Raw genomic sequence first — 22,000 nt, 5'->3', positions numbered from 1 at the left:
TAATGCATTATATCACACGATAACACATTTTTAAACCCTTAATTACACGAAAACTGTGGGGCATCGAAATTGGTAACATCGATAATATAAATCAGTACAAACCAAAACGCTGATTTAACCAAAAAAATATTAGTCACCAAATATGGGCAACGAAAATTATTTTAGAGAGCTTTTTATTGAACATAGCCCACGGCCTATACGTGTATTTATAATCTATGCGATAAGAACGCTCCACCTTGATGTTAAAGCCGCGTAATCAACGTTTTTCTATCCATTTCTAAATCTAGGACAGTTATGACTACCCTGAAAATTTGAAGATTTAAAATTACTGGAACTGGAAATGACAGTACTTTCATTTTTTAAGTTTCTTGTTGTTGTTTTTTTTTACTCGGCATATTTAACGATTTCCTTGATTACTCATTCCCGGCCAAAAAGCAGGTTGTCGCAAAATAATCGTTTTCGGTCGTGGTTAAACAGACGGCCTTGCGTTTTATAACCACTGTGGCGGAAATTGCCAAAATTACTTTTGGAAATCAATAAATCAGAGGCAAAACAAAACAACAAAAAGAAATCGTAGGTATAACTCTTTGCATGATTTCCACTAATTGTGAAAATTATTGTTTATCACGAGTTCTTTCATTTATTAAATAAAATGTATGGCCATGGTTATTGCATTATTTTTTCCAACTTAAAACGGGGAGTGTTCTCAAAGTGAGACTTTAAAGAATAATGAAGAACTATGGAGATAAATAATTATAAAGCTTAAAAAGAGAAATTCCAAGTTTGAACAAAAGAGCACCATCAAAAAGTAAGGCAAAAGCGAGGCGAAGCTTTCTTAAAAAAGAAAATAAAGAGGTAGCTGGGTGATGCAAAAAAAGCCTGATTTTAGTAATTTGATAGATTTATCATAGTCGGAACTTTGTTGATATATTTATAGAAAGTATTACGATGGAAATGGAGGTACACATGCTCTCCCCTCATTAATTAAATTTGGGGTGATGACATGGCGGCTCTGTAGGCAGAGAAAAATTAGAGTGAGTTTGTTATTTCAGTAAAACATTTGCACATGGTATGATCTTCAGTTTTCAATAACATATTCAGGATAATGTTCTTTCTTTTTTTACAATAAAATAGGGAACTCAAAAAGATTTGCCAACAAGGTGATCAGGCGCCTTCTGTAAAATCTTTTGAGAGGTATTAATAACTTTCTTAAAGTTAGTAGCATAGCATTTTTTACCAAATATAGCTTCTCGTGTTGTCTTTCCTTCCTCGTCAAAACAAACTTTTGAATTTACTGATATTTAATATGTATTGTACAGACCTTACAATATATTCACTTAGCGCCAAAGAAAATGGCGATGAAAACTTTAAAATTTATCATAAAAACAGAAATTATTAAACAGGTTGTCTAAACAGTTGCAAAGTGCGTATAATTTCTTGTACTTGACCTTTCGAGTGGTCAATTTATTACACACTCACTTAAACCTGTTTAAGCCTTACGCTTTTTGTTAGTCATGCACCATAGTGTTTTACTACCCAAATCTTAACACCTTAGAGTTACGAGTGAAACAAATTGCGCTAAGCCTAGACGCGTGTTTGCGCCTTTCTGAGAGCTTTTTAAAATTCTCGAATATTCGATCGATAACATTCGATTTTACATTCGCTTTATTATTCAAATGTTTTTGCTGTTTTACATTAGAAAGTATGGTAATGAGCGTCTCTTAGCAGTACATTGATTTAAAAAGATACCTTCCTCAAAAATGAGTTTTTGTATGTTAATTTGTATGTTAATTTGATATTGTGAGTACGGTGACGCACCGGTGCGACCACCAAGCATCTTTTTCTTTGTGGGACTTGCCCCACTGTGTTACTTTCGCCGATACAAACTAGTCACCGTCGAGAGCTCGTCCCTACGTAGCGACTGATGGAGATAGTCATCTCACACATACATATTCGACTGAGTGAAAATGATCTCCCTATTCCAAAGGGTACTATTGTTTTGGCCTCGCAAAAACAATGGATAAAATGGCACCGAAGCTGCGCACCAATATTCAACTCCATACAAAAAAACCCTGGAATAGTATAAAGAAAAATATCGCGCCCTAACCGAATGATGACGGACCGCCCTCGGGCGGTCGATGATTTGTGGATGATGATACAGTAATGACACGCTTCTTACGCAATCAATATCTCAGATCATGTAAAGCAAATTCGTTGCGTGGAATTTAAAAATGTACGGATATTTATTTTATTGTGAATTAGAAAACAATAAAAAAACATGAAGGGAATTTTACCGTTTCTGCATTTTAAAAATTTACAAATTAAAGTGAATGATGTTACTGATGCATTCGATAGAAGTTTTTTCACTCTTGGGGTATTGACCTTTTTAAAGCTTTTGAAACAGTAGGTCATGAAATTCTTGTGACAAAGCTTGAATGCTATGGTGTAAGACATAACAATCTCAGTTGGTTTAAAGATTACTTTACAAACAGAAAACAATGCATACGTTACGGTACAAGCACAACTGAACAAAGAACTGTGACTCGTGTGGTCCCACAGGGCTCAATACTTGGACCGCTTTTATTTATACTATATATAAATGATCTACATTATGCTTCAAAGCTTTTAAATTTTATATTATTTGCTGATGATGCTAAATCTTTTACTCACATAGGGATATCAGCACTCTTTTTAAAATAGTTAACAGAGAATTAGAATAATCGGACGAATGGTTCAAAAGTAATAAACTTTCGTTAAATGTAAATAAAACAAAATATATTCTATTATATAAATCTTCTAAAATCGATGATATTTAATTTTAAATAACATTAATAGTAAAAGGCAATCATCCATGAATTTTTTTAGGTGTTTTGTTAGATGAGAATTTAACATGGAAATAACATATACATGCTGTTGAAAGTAAAATTTCTAAAAATATCGGATTAATTTTTAAAGCTAAACCTTTCTTAAATTTTACATCTTTAAAGAACTTATATTTTTCTTTTGCACATAGTTACCTAACATATATTGTAATATTGTATGGGCAAGCACGAACAAGTCTAAGCTGAGTAAGATCTACAGTAAACAGAAACATGCTTGTAGGATAGTTTTTGGTGTAGATAGATACACATCATGCGAGCCTTTATTAAAAGAACTGGAAGTTTTAAACATCTATAAACTTAACATCCAGCAGGTCTTAGTTTTTATGTTTAAGGTAAAAACTGCTTCCTGTCCGTTAGTCTTTGCTGAAAAATTTTCTTTTATCGAACATAAATACGACACGAGATACTCTAACGATAGCTTCGTTGTAACAAAAACAAGCGGCTATTCCATAAAAACTAGAGGACCACAGTTGTGGAACCGACTGTTAGACCAAGCTGTAAAGTACCTGTGCCTTGCAAATAACAATAATATAACTCAGTTTTTTAAGCATTATGTAGTTGATTGATTTCACATTTACATATTTTTACATTTATACGTTTTTAGTTGTTATCAAAAATTTAAATGTAAATAGCTCAACTATTAGCTACGGCGCTTGATGATAAGATAATTAGAGTCTTCTACTTGCTCCGGCCAATTGTATCTGTATCTTATAGTAACATCTTACTTGTATCTATCTTTACGGCAAAATATATACCTTACCTTACCTTAAAAAAATACTTTAAATGCTGAAACTTTTAAGGGCAAGAACTTTGATGAAATCTAAGATTTGGCAAATGAAAGATTTCCTCTAATTTTTCTAGCCGCAAAAATTTTTGCATTTAAAGTAAATTAAAGATAAAAAAGACGACAAAGAAGAAGTCACAATACTTTTTTTTGTCTCCTTCCCCAGTTTTTATTACGCTTAAGTTCGTTACGGCTTACAGCCCAAGCAACAGTATGATGATGTCACTTTAAAAAAATGTAAAGTGATATTAATCAATTTGAAATACGATTGGATGCTCAATTTGAAAAAAAAACAAGAACTTTGAAAATCAATGCCAAGTCCCTCCCGCCATGCAGGATGTCGATACTGTTAAACGGAGGCTAGTGAAGAAGCCATTCAACTGTATATTTCTTCAGTCTACTCAGCGTTAATAGTCACTTCTAAAATTAGCACTACAGTCACGTGTCCAACATCTTGTTTTTCCAACATCTTAACAACTTGCCTGCTTATTAACGTGAAAAAGACAATTAAAGTTAATTACAAAGAAAGCCACAGTGTATTAATTTTATTATTATATACCCGTAAGCAAAAACAGCCATTGAATAAATAATCGTATTCCACCCGTATTATTCAATGCTTGTGACGTAACAATAGTTTTGACAAAACATTCGTAAACGCATGTTTTGATTTTATCCTTTCCGCCTTATTAATTTTTATCGTAATTAACTGTGATTGGTTGTTTCTTAGTGGTCCGTTTTCTGATTGGTCGATTTCCAAACACGTGAAATGGCGGGAACTTTTTTGTCGAGAAAATTCTTTTTACAAAAACATCAAAACAAAGATGAAACGAAAACAAAACAAACACAAAACAAAATAAGTAATATTAATTATAACAATCTCTTTTGGGTATATAATAAAACATATATACAATAGGTAAACATAGGTTATTGGATTTATTAACCCTCGGTGACATTATATTCAACTCCGCTGCGCGTCGTTGCATATAAATCACCTCGGGTTAATAAATCTCAATAACCTATGTTTACCTATTGTATATCTACTTAGAATACCGCAGTTATTGTTACGCGTTCTATGATATTTCATTCGTTAAAAATAATCTGTTGGTGTAATTAAAAAAATGTTTATTTACGCACGGTTTGTCCGAAATAATCATCAACCATGGATACACAATCTTCTATGTGTAGTAACAACATGAAAAGTTGTAAAAGCTTTTTTGTATCGTATGTTTGTATTGCATGACACATTACAAGTAGGTAAAATTGGTAAAAGAACCTCCAGGTTGTAAAGTTAGTAAAAATGATAAAAAGACCTTAGGGTTGTAAAGTCAGTAAAATGATAAAAAGACCTTAGGGTTGTAAAGTCAGTAAAATTGGTAAAAAGACCTTAGCAGTAAAATTGGTAAAAAGATCTTAGGATTGTAAAGTCAGTAAAATTGGTAAAAAGAAAACTTAGGGTTGTAAAGTCAGTAAAATTGGTAAAAAGAAAACTTAGGTTTGTAAAGTCAGTAAAATTGGTAAAAAGACTAAGGTTGTAAAGTCAGTAAAATTGGTAAAAAGACCTTAGCAGTAAAATTGGTAAAAAGATCTTAGGGTTGTAAAGTCAGTAAAATTGGTAAAAAGACCTTAGATTTAGAAGAGTCAGTAAAATTGGTAAAAAGACCTTAGGGTTGTACAGTCAGTAAAATTGGTAAAAAGACCTTAGCAGTAAAATTGGTAAAAAGATCTTAGGGTTGTAAAGTCAGTAAAATTGGTAAAAAGACCTTAGATTTGTAAAGTCAGTAAAATTGGTAAAAAGACCTTAGGGTTGTACAGTCAGTAAAATTGGTATAAAGACCTTAGCAGTCAACCTCGTCCCCATGGTCTTGTGGCCCCTGAGCCGTTATTACGGAATGGCCAACAATGACCCTGGAACAGGCTGGTCATATGACACAAAAAAGCCCAGATATGCTGGGCATTTTTGAAATTCCAAAGATAATGAGATGCAAATTTGGCGCTCGCCTACAAGCAAGATTTAGAGATGGCGGTCACATCCTTAAAGTCGAGAAATCTAGTCTATGTAATGTAAAAAAAATTAGCAAAGGCGCTATTCTCGTGGTAATCCCTTACATGTTTCCGTTTTTTGAACATGTGACTTTGTGGTTATTATATGTTTGGTTTTTTGTTAATAATCCAATAACATTGGTGATATTGGTGTTAAGTTGTAGATACTAGCTAAATTGCGAGATCGTCAGTTGATTACTACCGTCATCAGAATTTTCAGCCCCGTCCGGGTATGGACTAATCATGGACTAAACAAAATTGTCAGAATATTACTGACGTAAAGTCTATTAATTTAGCTTAGCTTGATTGTTAAATATTGACGAAAGGCTTTTAATTTAGAAAATGTTTTGAAAGTTTGTTTCCATAAAAATTCATGAGCTCTAGCTAGCTAGCTGGGCTGTGTATTATATGTAGCTGCCTTACCTAGCCAACGTGACATCCTGAGACAGCTTTACTCAACCTTATTTATAAAGGACATATTAAATGGCTATTATTTTCCAGGTAGGTGATTTTGTTAAGAACACGTTAAAAATTGTAGGAGAAGATCTGGGCACTCTAGTTGCACACAAACTTTTCTAATATGCACATCAAATTTTCCTATTTTTAAAATCAAAACTAAGAATGACAGGTTGTAGTGCTAAATTTATGGATTATTCTCGAATCCGGATTAACATGCTTGACACTTTCTGATCATTTTCAACCAAAATAGCCAATATTTAAATTCAGCATCAAAATTTATGGAATCATGCAATTTTCAAATTTATACTCGAAGTGTCCCTATTAGTAACAAAACATTTAATGTTTTATAATGAAATGACTACACAAATCAACTGCAGTGAAAATGGCTTACTACAGTTGAATCTTACAGTCAAACTCTTATAAAATTAATTCATTTTCTCCGAACATTTTTGTTTTATCTTTTAAAATGGTCATAACCAAGACCCGAGAATAAAAACTCTATTTCTACCAGCTCTAAAATGTAAACATTTGTCATGTTGTTCTTAATTATATTTTGTAAAAGGGACAATATTTGATATCATTAAACGATATAAACAATGGGTTAAGTTAAAGCTGGTTTATTATATACGTGCAGGGTGTTAATTCCAAAAATGCCATTTGTACTTGGCCATGATATGTAAAAACCTGCTGGTGGAGCATAATCAATCACTGGCTAAAAATAAAAGTAGGACATTTATTGGCCTCAGAAGAATTATTTGTTCAAAAACCTTACTTGTTTGTTCATATTTGGTCAAGATTTAGAAGTTTTGTTACAAAAGCCTTATCAGACTCATTTAAATTGCTCAAATTCTGAAACCTAGAAAGTATAGCTAATACAAAATCATTCTTTATATCTATCCTCAAGTATATAGGTGAATAGGAATAAAATTTGTGATATGACGAATTTGTAAGAGCTTTCTTCATTTAAAAGGCAGTGCCAAAAAAAGGACAATACTGGTTACATTTAAGTGACTCACTTAGTGTACATTCCATGGGCCTGGTTAATATATCAAATAAACTCATCATATTCACCTACTTATATACAAGTTCCAATGTTTACATTTTTTAAAGATTCTTGTGCATGGCCAAAAAATCAGAAAATCGGCAGGCAAAAAAATGCAGACCTTAGGTGATATATATATATATATATATATATATATATATATATATATATATATATATATATATATATATATATATATATATATATATATATATATATATATATATATATATATATATATATATATATATATATATATATATATATATATATATATATATATATATATATATATATATATATATATATATATATATATATATATATATATATATATATATATATATATATATATATATATATATATATATATATATATATATATATATATATATATATATATATATATATATATATATATATATATATATATATATGGCTACTAACTATTAGTTACATGTTCACGTAATTTAGACGGTATACGCTCTAGCTAGCTAGCTACCAGTAGTTCTGCAGGAAAAGACAAACACCGCATATATATCAATCTAATTATCGAGATAAATTTGCTTCATATCATGTTGAACTAAAAATGGCATCTCAAAAACTAGCCTCTCTAAAGTCAATGCTAAACCTTAGCTAGTATTTTTATCCACTCCACAAAATAAATCGACCGCCATATTTGTTGTACTCTTGTTTACATAACACTCCCGGGCGGAGCAGAAATAAATTTTTGCAGGGCAAGAACTGTTCATAAATTATTTTTTTGGTATAATTATCTTAAATTATAAGCGATCATGTGACAAGCCTGTTCCAGGGCCTTTTCGCCGCTATTCACTTATCAACAAGGCAAAATGCCCTGGGAACGAGGTTGCTTATCAGTAAAATTGGTAAAGAGATCTTAGGGTTGTAAAGTCAGTAAAATTGGTAAAATGACCTGATATGGTTGGCTGTAAGAATTGTTCTAAAGTTTTACGAATTTTTACTTTTACTGACTTTTCCATACGGAGAACATCCCTTAAGCGGACATTTGTGGCAATAATTTTTTGTCCGCCTTAAAAAAGTGTTTGATTTGTGGTGTAAAGGTCATCTTCCCCCTCCGCAATTGCCCAACAGCTTGTTATTATCGTCTGACGGTTCAAGAGAATGTCATTGACTGGATGGAACCTAGATGTTCACGCGGGATCAGAAAAGTATCCAGTCAGGATTATTCCGCTCCGTCTCTCTCTCCTTTCCTCCATAACATTGTTTAGCTTTCGCAAATGGAATGAAACTTAATACAGTTGTAGTAGTTCATAAAAGGTACAAAATGATAACAATAAATCTTTGCTTATGTTAGCACTTTTCTGTGACGCCATCACAAACTGTGTAAGATGTCACCGTCTGCTTAAAATATGATTAGTACAGTTTTAGATTGAAATTTTATCTTTCATAAAGTTTCTAATAACCGACTAAAAGTTATTTAAGATATCACAAAATAATCTGACAAAATACCGGAACTTTGACTCGGTCACAACATTGCCTTAGTTACAACTCCAACTCGGTCACAACTTAGACTTAGTTACAACTATAACTTAGTTACAACTTTAACTCGGTCACAATTTTGACTCGGTCACAACATTGACTTGGTTACAACTTTGACTTAGTTACAACTTTAACTCGGTCACAACTTTGACTCGGTCACAACTTTGACTTAGTTACAACTATAACTTAGTTACAACTTTAACTTAGTTACAACTTTGACTTAGTTACAACTTTGACTTTGTTACAACTTTGACTTTGTTACAACTTTGACTTAGTTACAACTTTGACTCGGTCACAATTTTGACTCGGTCACAACTTTGACTTAGTTACAACTTTGACTTAGTTACAACTTTAACTTAGTTACAACTTTAACTCGGTCACAATTTTGACTCGGTCACAACTTTGACTTAGTTATAACTTTGACTTGGTCACAAATTCCAGTGGTTTGGAGGGAATTCGAAGCTTTTTTCGTAAAATTATGTTTTATCTTATTAAACATTTTTTTTTTCTACGGTGCTTGCTTCAAAACCAAGCGGTTCATCTTTCCACATTTGCAAGTTTTGAATGCTCTGCTCGAATGCATTTTGGTTCACCCGTCCAACAAATATGAATTTGCGCATGTTACCTAGCAATTATCTTCTCTGTCAGAATAGAACAGATATATTGAATTCTTACTTATCGCAGAAAATTGTAAACCAGCATACATAGAAAAAACAAGGTTAAGTTCACTGCATCTGTAATATAAATCATTATTGTCATGTGTTTCCGTTTAAACGAAACATGGTTTTTTACTTTGACATTCCCTGTTGTGAAAAGTGGAGAGTATCCAACTCAATATTTTATAGCAACTTGTTGAATATGTGAACTGCTTATAAATATTTCAAACGTTGTTAGAGTGCCTTAAAGTGAATATTAAGCCCTCAGGTTTCGTGTTAAAATAGGGACGTTTCTAATTCTTCTTTTTTATATTATGTTATATTATTATATTATATTCCATTAAAATTCACGTCTGTTTCTAAGTCGTTCCAAAGAACTGATAATATTCGATATAAAAACAAGAAGTAGGTAGTTAGTAAGGTTATGGAACAAAATGAACAATGTAAAAATGTTTGAACATAATATTTCTCCTGTATCTTATAAATGGACAATTAGTGCCATTATAAGTTACTGAAACCCAGCTGTCTGTTGGTTACAACTTTTTACAATCTTGTTCATATCAATTGTTTTAAAATTCATTCAAGGACTATCACATCCTGCATTCACTATTCAATCTTATGTTTGGAATGTGTCCTTAGGACGTGTGACCTGTACAAAACAACACATACATAAATTCTCTTAACTATCTGAAATTTCTAAGAACTTGAAAACAAGTTATTGTACATTAGGATAGATTTAGACAATGGGATTGTACGCTTCTTTTGTTGAAAGTAGTCTTTGTAAACCCCTTATTATTATCTCTGGATAGCTTCTTTAGTTCTTAGTGATACCGTTATTAATAAAGGTTCTGTAAAAAGAGTCCTGGTGCATTCAAAGCTCTCATTTAAGCTACATGAAGCGTGCAAGCACAACAAACGCTCAACTAGACAACCATCTAAGATATCAACCCTATTCTCATGCTGAACGTTAAGCAGAAAGGATCGACTCAAACATTTTTATAATCTCGCATGACTTTGTTGGTTAAACTGAAAACTTGCAAAAAATTACTAAAAAAAGAGTTTATTTTTATACGGCATGATTACGATCGTGGAATGTATAGGACTTAGAATTGTGTCTACAAATACGTTCAGCAAAACCAACTAAGACCATCCAAAGGGACGCAATAAAATGAAAGGTCAATCACTCTTGGCATTGATTTTAATTTCAAGGTCACCAGTTTTTCTTCGAATGTTTACCTCGTGACTATGGAAATGCGGAAAACCTTCCCTATTTCATTCCTTTGTGGGCGATAAAAGTAAAACAGTATTTCAACTGCTACCATATAAGTTGAAAACGCACCGACGAGATACATGATTCATACGATGCTGATAAAAGGTCTTTGTGTTACATCCCATTGCATCAGAAATGTGGCTGCTGTAGCGAGGTACGTGAAGACAAGAGACACATTGACGTATATATGACATCATTAAGTGTCAATAAGGTGTTGTAATATTATATTTGTAACACGACAAGGTCGATTAAGTCGAATTGTGGAACTCAAATAATGGATTAAAGAAAGATGTTTAGAAGCGTCAAAGCTAAAAGGTTACCAAAAATAAAAACTGAAGAATATTCTTAGGCTAAAAAGTTATGGAACAACTTTTGAACCTTACATCATTCTTTAAACATTAGGAAAATTATCAGGGAGGTCAAATTTTTCCACTCAATAAAATTCCTTCTACTCTTTCGTTTATGGTTCAAATTGCACTGTGTCTTCTTTTTGCTTGAGGGAGAAAATACCTTTAACTTCTGAAATACTTGAAAAAATGTTTTCATAAGTAGTTAAAAGGGGGGAAATATTCAGTTTGAAACCAATATTTTTTTGTTCTTCATGTTCATCTTCTTAGTGTTTGGTCCATAGTTCAAAAAATTCTTAGCAAAGTCTAGATCAAATCAAGGCAAATGAAAAACTAATTCTGAGATCTACAAGTTTTTTTTCAGTCAGTGATTTTCGTTTCATGGTTATTCCGCACGACATGTTCATTTTTTGCATAGACTTTTTCTGGCACGTCAAAACTGAAACAAAAATGGCAATGAGTACACAAACCAAGTTAAAAAAAAAACAAGCAAAGAAAAAACGAATCCTGTAGAAAAAACCAGCTTCTCAGAAGAAACACATTTCGTAGAAATATAAAATAAGTAACTGAGAAAACGAAAGAAGAGTTGTCGTTATTGGCGAGTATTAATTTCAAAACTACACCCCTTTTTGTAAGATCGTTTGTTAATAAAAAAGAAGACCCTCTAGAATACTAAAAACAAACCAAGGATGGGCAAGAAAAACTGCAAAATGCTAAATAATTTTTTGCGACAGTTTTTTCGTTATATCTAGGTTTAATCTATGTTATAGATGTTGTTTTTGTTGTTTCGATAATTATATGCATTTTCGAAAAAAATGCTTGCTTGTTACCCTAAGTAAAATAGAAGAACAAATTACTCTTTATTTTAAAGAAAAATAAGGACAGTTACTACCAAAAAAAGCTTAACCGTAAGAAGCAGATGGAATCATGACAAAGAAGTCCAACTATATAATTTTTTCCTCGCAGAACAACAAGAGCGTTAATACTTTTGGAACTCAGCATGATATGGAACATTAAACAAACGCATACAATAAGATGCTTGTAAGGGTTTATTTTGAAAAAATTGATTTAGTTTTGTACAAATTTGAGCGATTAATATTTGATGAATACTCTGAAGTTCGTGAAGCACACCGGAGGGTAAAGTAACGATTTTGAATAAGGAAGAATGCAGATGAGGCCTCATGAAGAGCGACTCTTTATGAAACTTTACATTGGATAATTACATATAAGAAACATGTTTTGTTGTTAAAGACAAAATTTAAACGATAACAGAATAGGTTTTTTTTCTGTTTAAAAGTCACAAAGCTTGCACGTCCATTTTGTCTAATAAAAAAACATGTATCTCAGCAAAAAATGGTTTTCCTGTTTTTCAACTAAAGCAGGAGTTATTTTCGTGTCTTCAATTAACGAGGCACTCAATAAGCACTTAATAAGCACTTAATACCAAGTTTTAATGTTAAAACGTAATTACAAGTGAAATAACATAGTAGGGTTAAATTTTGAATATCATGCGTCATTTTCGTCGTCGTCAAACAGACAGTTATTTTAGCTCAGATTTTGTTAAATTTGTAATAATTTGATAGGCTATTTGTCACTCTGTTACTGTTTCTCACTTTTTTCACATCGTCTTAGCTATTGTAATTTTTTTTGTCAAAGATTTTCAGCATATAATAATTAAATATACAAAGTTAGTTTTTAATCCTTGTGAAAATTTCATTGCACACACAGTGCAAATGATTTTGGCTCATGTAAAAAGAAATATTTCAATAAATGGCCGTCTTTACCATCCATAACAATAACTGTAATCAACGCATTTGTTCAGACAGGTGGGACCCTCAATAATAATGTCCAGGCTTACATGCCATTCACATAAAAACAGCAATAGAAAAATAACCATTAAAAGAGTGAGGCTAGAATTTTGTCGCCGATCGATTTAATGTTGTTACATTAAAAAGAGGAATGTGAATAAGCAATAGAAAGTAATCTTGGCAGGAACATCTTTTAAAAGATATATCTAGGAAAGTAAGTTTGTTTCCGAGGAAACCACAAAGATTTCTTCTGAGAATATGTTAGCCTTTTTTCTACGTATGTGATCATGATATTAATCGTTAAGACAATAGAAAATGTAATTACATGACAATAGAATGTTAATTGATTGCTTACAATAATTATATATTAGTGTCTTCAGTTAATCCACAATCAGATGAAATATGCGTCCATACAGTGAGGCTAGCCTGGAAAAACTTTGCAATATGGATAACTCAAATGAGCAAAATTCAGTAAGTTAAAAATGATTCCTACTTTTGGAACGTAATATACTAGTGCAAGTCAAATGGCTTTCCTGTTTATCGATTTCATGCTGGTTAACTATAGCTTGAGTTATTTTCTGGTGAGAAGGGTGTTTAAGGAATATCAAGAAGGTTTGAACTCACAACTGTATTATGTATGTTATAAAAACCGCAATGCTTGAAACACACTTTTCTACTTTTTATAGATCCTTGACATAATGCTAAGAAAAATGGTTGATATTAACAATGGAGAAACCTCAGACGACAAGCAAAATAGCACTAGGCCCGACACTTCAGTTGGTAATGAAACAGATCTGCCGAAGTGGAATAGCACACCGTCTCTGATTGGTTCATCATCTTCGGTAAGCTCCCCAGCATCTCTGCCATCTCCATCATGTAAAAACACAAAAATTGATTGCGCAGTTTGCGGAGATAAATCTTCGGGAAAACACTATGGTGTACATACATGCGAAGGTGGGTGTCGAAATTTTACCATTGACTGAACTATTTATTTTTGCGCATCACACATATTCTACTAGATGTTGTTCTTTTTACAAATTTCTACCAAATCTATAGCGTAATTAACTCTGAACACCTCTGCATTTCTTCCTAACTTGGCTTTTTAAACGTCTCATTTTGTCGTTGTCCATTCTTTCCTATATCATTCTCTAACATCCCTTCAATTTGCAATTATTTTACAGACGGTTTGTCTTCCCCTTAGGTTGCAAAAGTTTCTTTAAAAGAAGTATTCGAAGAAATTTGGAATATCAATGCAGATCAAATAAAAAGTGTCCAGTTGATCAACATCACCGAAATCAATGTCAACATTGTCGACTAAAAAAATGTTTTAATGTTGGAATGAAGAGAGAAGGTGTGAAATGTTTATACGAATTTTTCAAAAACATTTTTTATGCTTTTACTTAACGAACTGTATTTCATTAAACCTGTTTTTCAACATAGCACACGACGCATTTTAATTTTAACATTTTATTTTTATTTATCGGCATTATTTTAACTTAGATGTTAATTGTTTTTGTTTTTTTGTTTCAGCTGTACAACGTGGCCGCACTTCAGTCACAGACAACAATTCGGTGTTTATGGCGCAGGATAGTACATTTTCGTTTACCTTGATAAGTCAACTTACTGGAGCCGAACCATTTCAACCAATCTCTTCTTCATCCACTACGAACCTTATGAACAATGTTAGTCAAAACATGTGTGAAATTGCTACTAAACTTTTATTCAACGGGATCGAATGGGCAAAAAACATCCCATTCTTCCCAACTTTATCGTTTACTGATCAAATCGCGTTAGTAAAATTAGGATGGAAAGAGCTGTTTGTTTTAAATCTTGGGAAATGCGAAATACCTTTCCATTTGACTGATCTTTTAAACAGTAATCATTTACAAGGCTGGTCAGAATATTATGCTACATTTTGTGATCATGTCAAAGCGTTACAGTATCAAATCGAGAAACTTAGACATTTACAGATCGATGCATCAGAATATGCATGTTTAAAAGCTTTGATCCTCTTTACACCTGGTAAGAATTTCGCATAAAATTGGGGTTTTACGTATCATTTAAGTAAAGTAAATTTTAATGATAAACTTGATATTATTAAAGACATTAAGAAATAATAATAATTACCTTATGTCATTTCCTAACAACGATCCACAGTCTTTTATATTGATATAATTAACAGTGTTCAATTATTTCTTTCTAGACACACCAGGCTTAAACAACTTTGCATATATCCATACGTTACAAGAAAAAGCCATGAATGCATTGGAAAGTTACACTAAAACAAAATATCCACTTCAACCAGCAAGATTTGGAAAATTATTGTTAAGACTTTCATCGATTCGAACAATAAATACTGTTGTTATTGAACAACTTTTCTTCACTTGGTTGGTCGGTAAAACTCCAATCGAAACAATAATACAAGATTACATGTTCGGTTGCCCAAGTTTTTCTTAGGTTAGAAGAAAGAATTGTGGAGACCGATTTCATAGGATAATCTACAGTATAACGGATTGAAGACACGCTGTTGGCGCGACCATTATCTTCATGTTATCATAACATCATGTTCATGAACAAACAAAAGCTGAAACAAATTTTAAACGATGTACAAATATGTAATATTTTAATTTAAAATGAAAAACAATCAACACACATGAAGGGATCAATTTTTATGTTTTCTGTATTACACACTGTACGAATTTTTAAAAGTGAGACCAAGTTCTGATCTAGGATTGCCAATCTTACAAATGTTGTATTCTTAAAAAAAATCTGTTTCACTACGGGCCCGTGCTCGCTTAGTCAAACTTTTTTCCAAGTCGTTACCTTTCTGTCATCTTCGTGTAGTTTTTAAGTCTTCTCTTCAGTTGGGAACACTTTTTAGGTTCAAGGATTCTCGCTTCTAGTGTCGTTTATGAATTTTTGTGTAGTAGCTGCAATGCTACTTATGTTGGTAAAACCAAACGACATCTTGAAGTTTGAACAAATAGGTATCTCATCGCTGACCGGAAAACGTGTTATGATGGAGTGTGATCGCATCGCTAATTTTAATGACTTTTCTATTGTTGTCAAGGAGGCACACAATTATATACTAGAAATAAAGGAAAGTCTTGTGATTCGAAGAGAGAAGCCACCTCTCAACAAGAACGTAATGAGCTCTCCACGATCATTATATAGTTTTTGTTTTTTTCTTAATGATCCTTGAAGTTGTATATATACAGAGAGAACAGAATTGTAATTGTTAAACGTGATCATGGCTGTAGTATACAGTTGAAAGCTAGTTAAAGAATTAAATATGTCAAAACTTTGTAAATGATTACCAAAAAAATACGATATTCGTATAATATTGGAAATTAAGCCTTGGCGATTCTTATAAAAATTTTTTTTATTAAAATGATACTCAGTATGAGCAGCCACTGTAAGCATAAAATGAAAAGTTTCTAAAAATCCAGTAATTTTTTGTAATAGCAATTTCTTCGTAACCTGTATACACATCAAAGTTATACGTATTCATTTAAATGATTTTTTAGTTAGTGTAGATAAGTTAAAAAAATAATTTCTGCTAAAGACATAATTTTCGCAGAACGCTCTTGACCTTAATTTAATTTAATATAAACTTGCTGCATTTGTGGTTAGCGAGGAATCTTAGCAACAACTTCGAAATGAAGATAATAGTTATAAAAGGCTATAAACAGATAAGCAATTGAAGAACTTAAATAGCATATTTCAAATTAAAATAAAATTAGATGAAGGGTTTTTAATATAACTGCATTAACTAATCTATTTTACGTTTTTTAAACGCTTTTAGATTTATTTTTAATATTAACTACTGACTATTGTCATTGGTGTTCCGTTTTGATGCGATTAAATGGTGTTTTAATTATTATTTCTACATGCATCGTCAGCTCGGGTCCTTCGACTTAATACAAGCGTGATAAAATGTTGAAAGACCGAGCATCATAAGCTGCTATATAAGGCAGGCTGACCCGGTTTACCTGATTTCTCGAAATACAAATAGACTTGTGTATCTGGTGCGCAAATTACCTCCATTCTGTTTAACTTTGTTCTGTTTATATGAAAAAATGTGATCCAGCCTGTCTACAATCTCAGCGGAGTCAAGGAACATCTAATATGAATACATATACTGTGTTTGAAAAGATTTGACAACATCCGTTATTAACGTCTCTTAAGTTGTCTTTTCTCTCTTATTCTAAAGACGATGTTACCTTTTGAAAAACGGTTAGCGCTCAATGAAATTAACCCAGTAAAACAAGTAGAAACACAATTTGCCTACTTTAGAGTTAACAACAGTTAGGTAAATTTTGGAGATCGGCGGCTAGTATTGCAAGGAGAGTTTGTAGTAAGTAATAAAAATGACGAAAACGCCAATCAGTAATCATTTCAGTCTACTTTTTTATGTGCATTTAACCAGATAACACAGGCCGGGAAACTGAAGAAAATTACAAAACAATTTTTTTTTAGTAATTAGTGTATGATTAATTACCATCAATTTTGTAATTTAAATGAACATCAGTAAGGAATTGACATCAACTGAGTTGATGCGCTATATTTAAAACCACGTTTATTCAATGAAATGTAATTTTCTAAATAATTAGATTCTACAACATAAAGACTCTCAGCAAATAATCGTACAATTGTAATTTTGATTCGAGAACAGCTTGGTTGCTTAGAAATAAAAATCACTTTGTATCGTGGCTTAGTCTAGACGTGGTTTTTGTTCAGGCGGCAGTTTGAAATAGTGACTATACAAAGACATTAATACACCAATCAACCCCGTAGCTCTCAACCGCGCATAAAGGAAACTGGGCTCTAGTTTAGAGGGGACAGACAAGAAGCGCCGCGTTATTTCAAGAAGGTTTCAAGAGCAGAAAGACATATTTATTTTATAATACATAGCAAACTTATATTTTTAAACAGTTTTTATTAAAACTACAATGAGTCCAGTCAATTGCGCTGTTGTTGAATGCACTAACAACTCAAGGATGTTAGAAAAGTAGAAGAATAGTGAATGTGAAACTCACCATGGTGTGCTGAAAAAAGAATGTGGCTGTGAGCAACCCTTCAAATTATATTGCTTTCCTGGGCCTGTCAGATATTTGGAAAAAAGACAGAAGTGGTTAAAACTTATTAAAAGAGTTAACCCAGATAAAAGTCAGTGGCAGCCAAAAAGCAGTGATCGCATTTGTAGTATTCATTTTGTTGACAATGTGCCAAATGTGGAAAACCCTAATCCTACACTAAATATGGGTTATGAAATGCGTCAGAGTACTTCAAGAAGAACACTGTTTACCGTCAGCAAAAAAGAAATTCAAGAAAATTGATGATCGAGAAACCCTTGGTGTAACTGAAGCAAATCCTTTCTTGTCACCGCCACGTTCTCCTGATCAACAATTGACTGTTGACATTTTTACACCACCTACGCAAGATCATCAGTACTGCCTGTCCGAAGGCACCAAGCAATGCCTTGTCTGTAAAGATAAGAAGAGCTTGACATTGTCGTTGACGAGAAAAATTGGGACATTATCACGTGAAAACAAAAGACTGAAAAAAGAAGCCCTATTGCAAAAAAATCAAAATACTCCATTTAGTTCACAAAAGATTAAAACTGACACCAAAATGAACTTTTATACTGGAATAATGACAATTGCAGCTTTTAATGCTATTTTTGCACTTCTGAAGCCTTACATTTCGTGTATGGTTTATTGGAAGGGATGTTCAAAAGCACGTAAAGCAACACACTCTAAAATAGAAAGGCGAAATAATAACTCCAATACCACCACGAGAAAGTTTTCTGCAAAAAATGAGTTTTTATTGACATTAATGAGACTGAGACTTCGTCTGTTAAATGAGGATTTAGCAGATAGGTTTTGCATCTCCACAACATTATGTTCTAACATTTTTACGTCGTGGGTTAAATTCCTTAGAAAAACATTAGCTGATGTGTTAGTTAATTGGATACCAAAGGAAAGCATTTTGGAACATATGCCTGATATCTACAAGGAAAAGGGGTACGGAAATGTAAGGTGCATAATTGATTGTTCTGAGATATTCATTGAACGATCCAAGTCCTTAAATGTTCAAGCTGTCACATGGTCAGACTATAAACATCATAACACTGTAAAGTTTTTAATTGGTATTTCTCCTACTGGTTATATAACCTTTTTATCTGATTGCTATGGGGGAAGAGCTTCAGACAAATTTATTTGCAATGACAGTGGCTTTTTTGAATTACTAGAATATGGAGACAATATAATGGCAGACAGAGGATTCCAGATCACAGAGGAACTCCTTTTACGATACTGCCATCTAGTTGTACCTAGAGCAGGAACTAGGTTAAAATCACAAATGACATTTATGGAATGCAGCAAAAACAAATCCGTGGCAAACTTAAGAATACACGTGGATAGGTCAATACGGCGTATCAAAACTTATCGTATCTTAAAGACACCTCTACCAATTACAATGCTGCATCACGTTGATGATATTGTCTGTACATGTGCTGCATTTTGTAACTTGAAATCCATGTTAATTCAAAAAGCTAAAAAAAAGGACAGTTAATTAATTATATTTGATTAGGTATATTTATGTATATAGCTATAGCTGTTTTTTGTATAAATTTAATATTTTCACGCATTTGTAAAAAAAAAGTCTTGATCGTCAAGACACCTACATTGTAGGAAATCCAGGTTCAAGTCCTGGTCAAGATGATTTTACGTTAGAATATAGCAGCAGAAACTGTATTTCAGACATAAAACATTTTAACAATGTTATGTATTTTTACATATTTGCAAAATATTATACCATTTTATCTCTAAATTACATCCATAATACATTTTTTTTCTAAAATATATACACAAAAAATACAAATACATCAGTTAGTTTTAAACATTAAACTTAAAATCTATAAATTTTTCATAAAATAGCTTTACCATCTCAATTAAATTTTTACAAAAATCTTCATCATACAAAATGTCATCAATAACAAAGCCATGCGAAGTCCAAACCATAAAAAAACATTTTTTCAAATTTGTTGCATACATTTGCAATTGACACTGCGTGTAATATTTGTGTGATTTTTTTAACACCTTCTTTCCATTCCTTTCAACCAGAAAATCAAGTACCACATCTGTTGGGGACTTGTGGCTTATTGAAAAGGGGCACTTTATTTCCAGACAGCTAGGCGAACAGCAGCAACAAGTCACCAAACCATGAGGACTAGCACCAACAAACTTCACGCCACCGTCAATAAATAAGCCACAAGACCGCACTTCTACATTTTTATGCTCTTTCTTTAATTCTTCTTTAAATGCGGCTAACGCAACAGGCTCCATTTCTCTTCCATATTTCAGTGCAGGTATATTTGGGTTGATAAACACAGACCCAGACACTTTCTGAAAAAGGGACCAGAGGTTAACATTAAGATTCCCTTTTTTAAACTTTTTCATTTTAGTTAATACCTCATGTGCTTTTGATGCAGTCACAATATCCTTCCGAAATAAATACCATGCCTGATTTTCTGATTGCCCACAAGTTATCTCTTCTATTTTTTTCTGGCTTCTGGTGTCATTTGGCTATCTAGTTTACTAAGAAACGTGATCTTGTTATCAATGGATAAATTGAAAGAAATTTTGCCACCATTGATGCAATAAAAATAAATAAAAATGAAAACGTTTTTCTATTTTCCCGTGAGATTTTATTTATCGATAAACAAGTAAAACATATAATCTTGTATTAATGGCACGCTAACATAAAATCTTGTATTAATGGTGCACCAAACATGTAATTCTGTATTATTGTTTCGATTGGAGTTTTACCGACCAACCAAGTGAAGAAAAGTTATTCAACAACAGCAGTATTTATTGTTCGAATCGATGAAAGTCTTAACAGTAATTTTCCAAATCTTACTGGTTGAAGTGGATATTTTGTTTTAGTGTAACTTTCCAATGCATTCATGGCTTTTTCTTGTAACGTATGGATATATGCAGAGTTGTCTAAGCCTGGTGTGTCTAAAAAGAAATAATTGAACACTGTTAATTGTATAAATATAAAAGAGTGTGGATCGTTGTTAGGAAATGACATAAGTTAATTATTATTATTTCTTAATGTCTTTAATAATATCAAGTTTATCATTAAAATTTACTTTGCTTAAATGATATGTAAAACCCCAATTTTATGCGAAATTCTTACCGGGTGTAAAGAGGATCAAAGCTTTTAAACATGCATATTCTGATGCATCGATCTGTAAATGTCTAAGTTTCTCGATTTGATATTGTAACGCTTTGACATGATTACAAAATGTAGCATAATATTCTGACCAGCCTTGTAAATGATTACTGTTTAAAAGATCAGTCAAATGGAACGGTATTTCGCATTTCCCAAGATTTAGAACAAACAGCTCTTTCCATCCTAATTTTACTAACGCGATTTGATCAGTAAACGATAAAGTTGGAAAGAATGGGATGTTTTTTGCCCATTCGACCGCCGTATATAAAAATTTAACAGTAGCAAGTTCGCATATGTTTTGGCTACCATTGAAGTTTGCAGTGGCTGGCAGTAAGGTTGGTTGAAATGATTCAGCTCCATTAAGCTGACTTATCAACATGGTATTATTATCCTGAATCAAATTATTATCCATAAATTTAGAACCATTACTTGACACTGAAGTGCGACAACACTGTACAGCTAAAATAACAATAGAATAGGTATACAATAAATATAAATAAATCAACTAAAGTCTGAAGAAATACAGTTTCAAAGTGAAAACATAAAAAATGTTTTTGAAAAATTCGTATAAAATTTCACACCTTCTCTCTTCATTCCAACATTAAAACATTTTTTTAGTCGACAATGTTGACATTGATTTCGGTGATGTTGATCAACTGGACACTTTTTATTTGATCTGCATTGATATTCTAAATTTCTTCGAATACTTCTTTTAAAGAAACTTTTGCATGCTAAGAGGAGTATGAGCGGTTGACTTGATATGATAACATGATTTGATATGATAACATATAAAAAATCAGTTTGCGAAATCATAAAACTACATGAAAGTAAAATTTATATTATGCAAATTCACCTTCACGCTTAAAAATAAGGAATTCATTCAGTCAATGGTATGATAAAATTTTGACACCCACCTTCGCATGTATGTACACCATAGTGTTTTCCCGAAG

At 32.3% G+C, this 22,000-nt stretch overlaps 2 protein-coding genes across 2 annotated transcripts; both read left to right on the top strand.

Moving 5' to 3' along the window:
• Positions 1 to 12,722: 12,722 nt before the first annotated feature.
• Positions 12,723 to 15,648, top strand: LOC130645653 (nuclear receptor subfamily 2 group F member 1-B-like). The gene is made up of 5 exons (XM_057451712.1): positions 12,723 to 13,280; positions 13,496 to 13,763; positions 14,011 to 14,160; positions 14,340 to 14,831; positions 15,013 to 15,648. The coding sequence occupies exons 1-5, from the start codon at positions 13,212 to 13,214 to the stop codon at positions 15,264 to 15,266; spliced, it is 1,233 nt and encodes a 410-aa protein (XP_057307695.1). The 5' UTR covers positions 12,723 to 13,211; the 3' UTR covers positions 15,267 to 15,648.
• Positions 15,649 to 18,077: 2,429 nt separating this feature from the next.
• LOC130612064 (uncharacterized) lies at positions 18,078 to 19,504 on the top strand. The gene is made up of 2 exons (XM_057433388.1): positions 18,078 to 19,380; positions 19,476 to 19,504. The coding sequence occupies exons 1-2, from the start codon at positions 18,078 to 18,080 to the stop codon at positions 19,502 to 19,504; spliced, it is 1,332 nt and encodes a 443-aa protein (XP_057289371.1).
• The last annotated feature ends 2,496 nt before the right edge of the window (positions 19,505 to 22,000 follow it).

Source organism: Hydractinia symbiolongicarpus, chromosome 1 (genome assembly GCF_029227915.1).
Source record: "Hydractinia symbiolongicarpus strain clone_291-10 chromosome 1, HSymV2.1, whole genome shotgun sequence".
NCBI lineage: Eukaryota > Metazoa > Cnidaria > Hydrozoa > Anthoathecata > Hydractiniidae > Hydractinia > Hydractinia symbiolongicarpus.
Note: the sequence above shows the minus strand (reverse complement) of the source record. Positions and strands in the feature narration are given on the sequence as shown.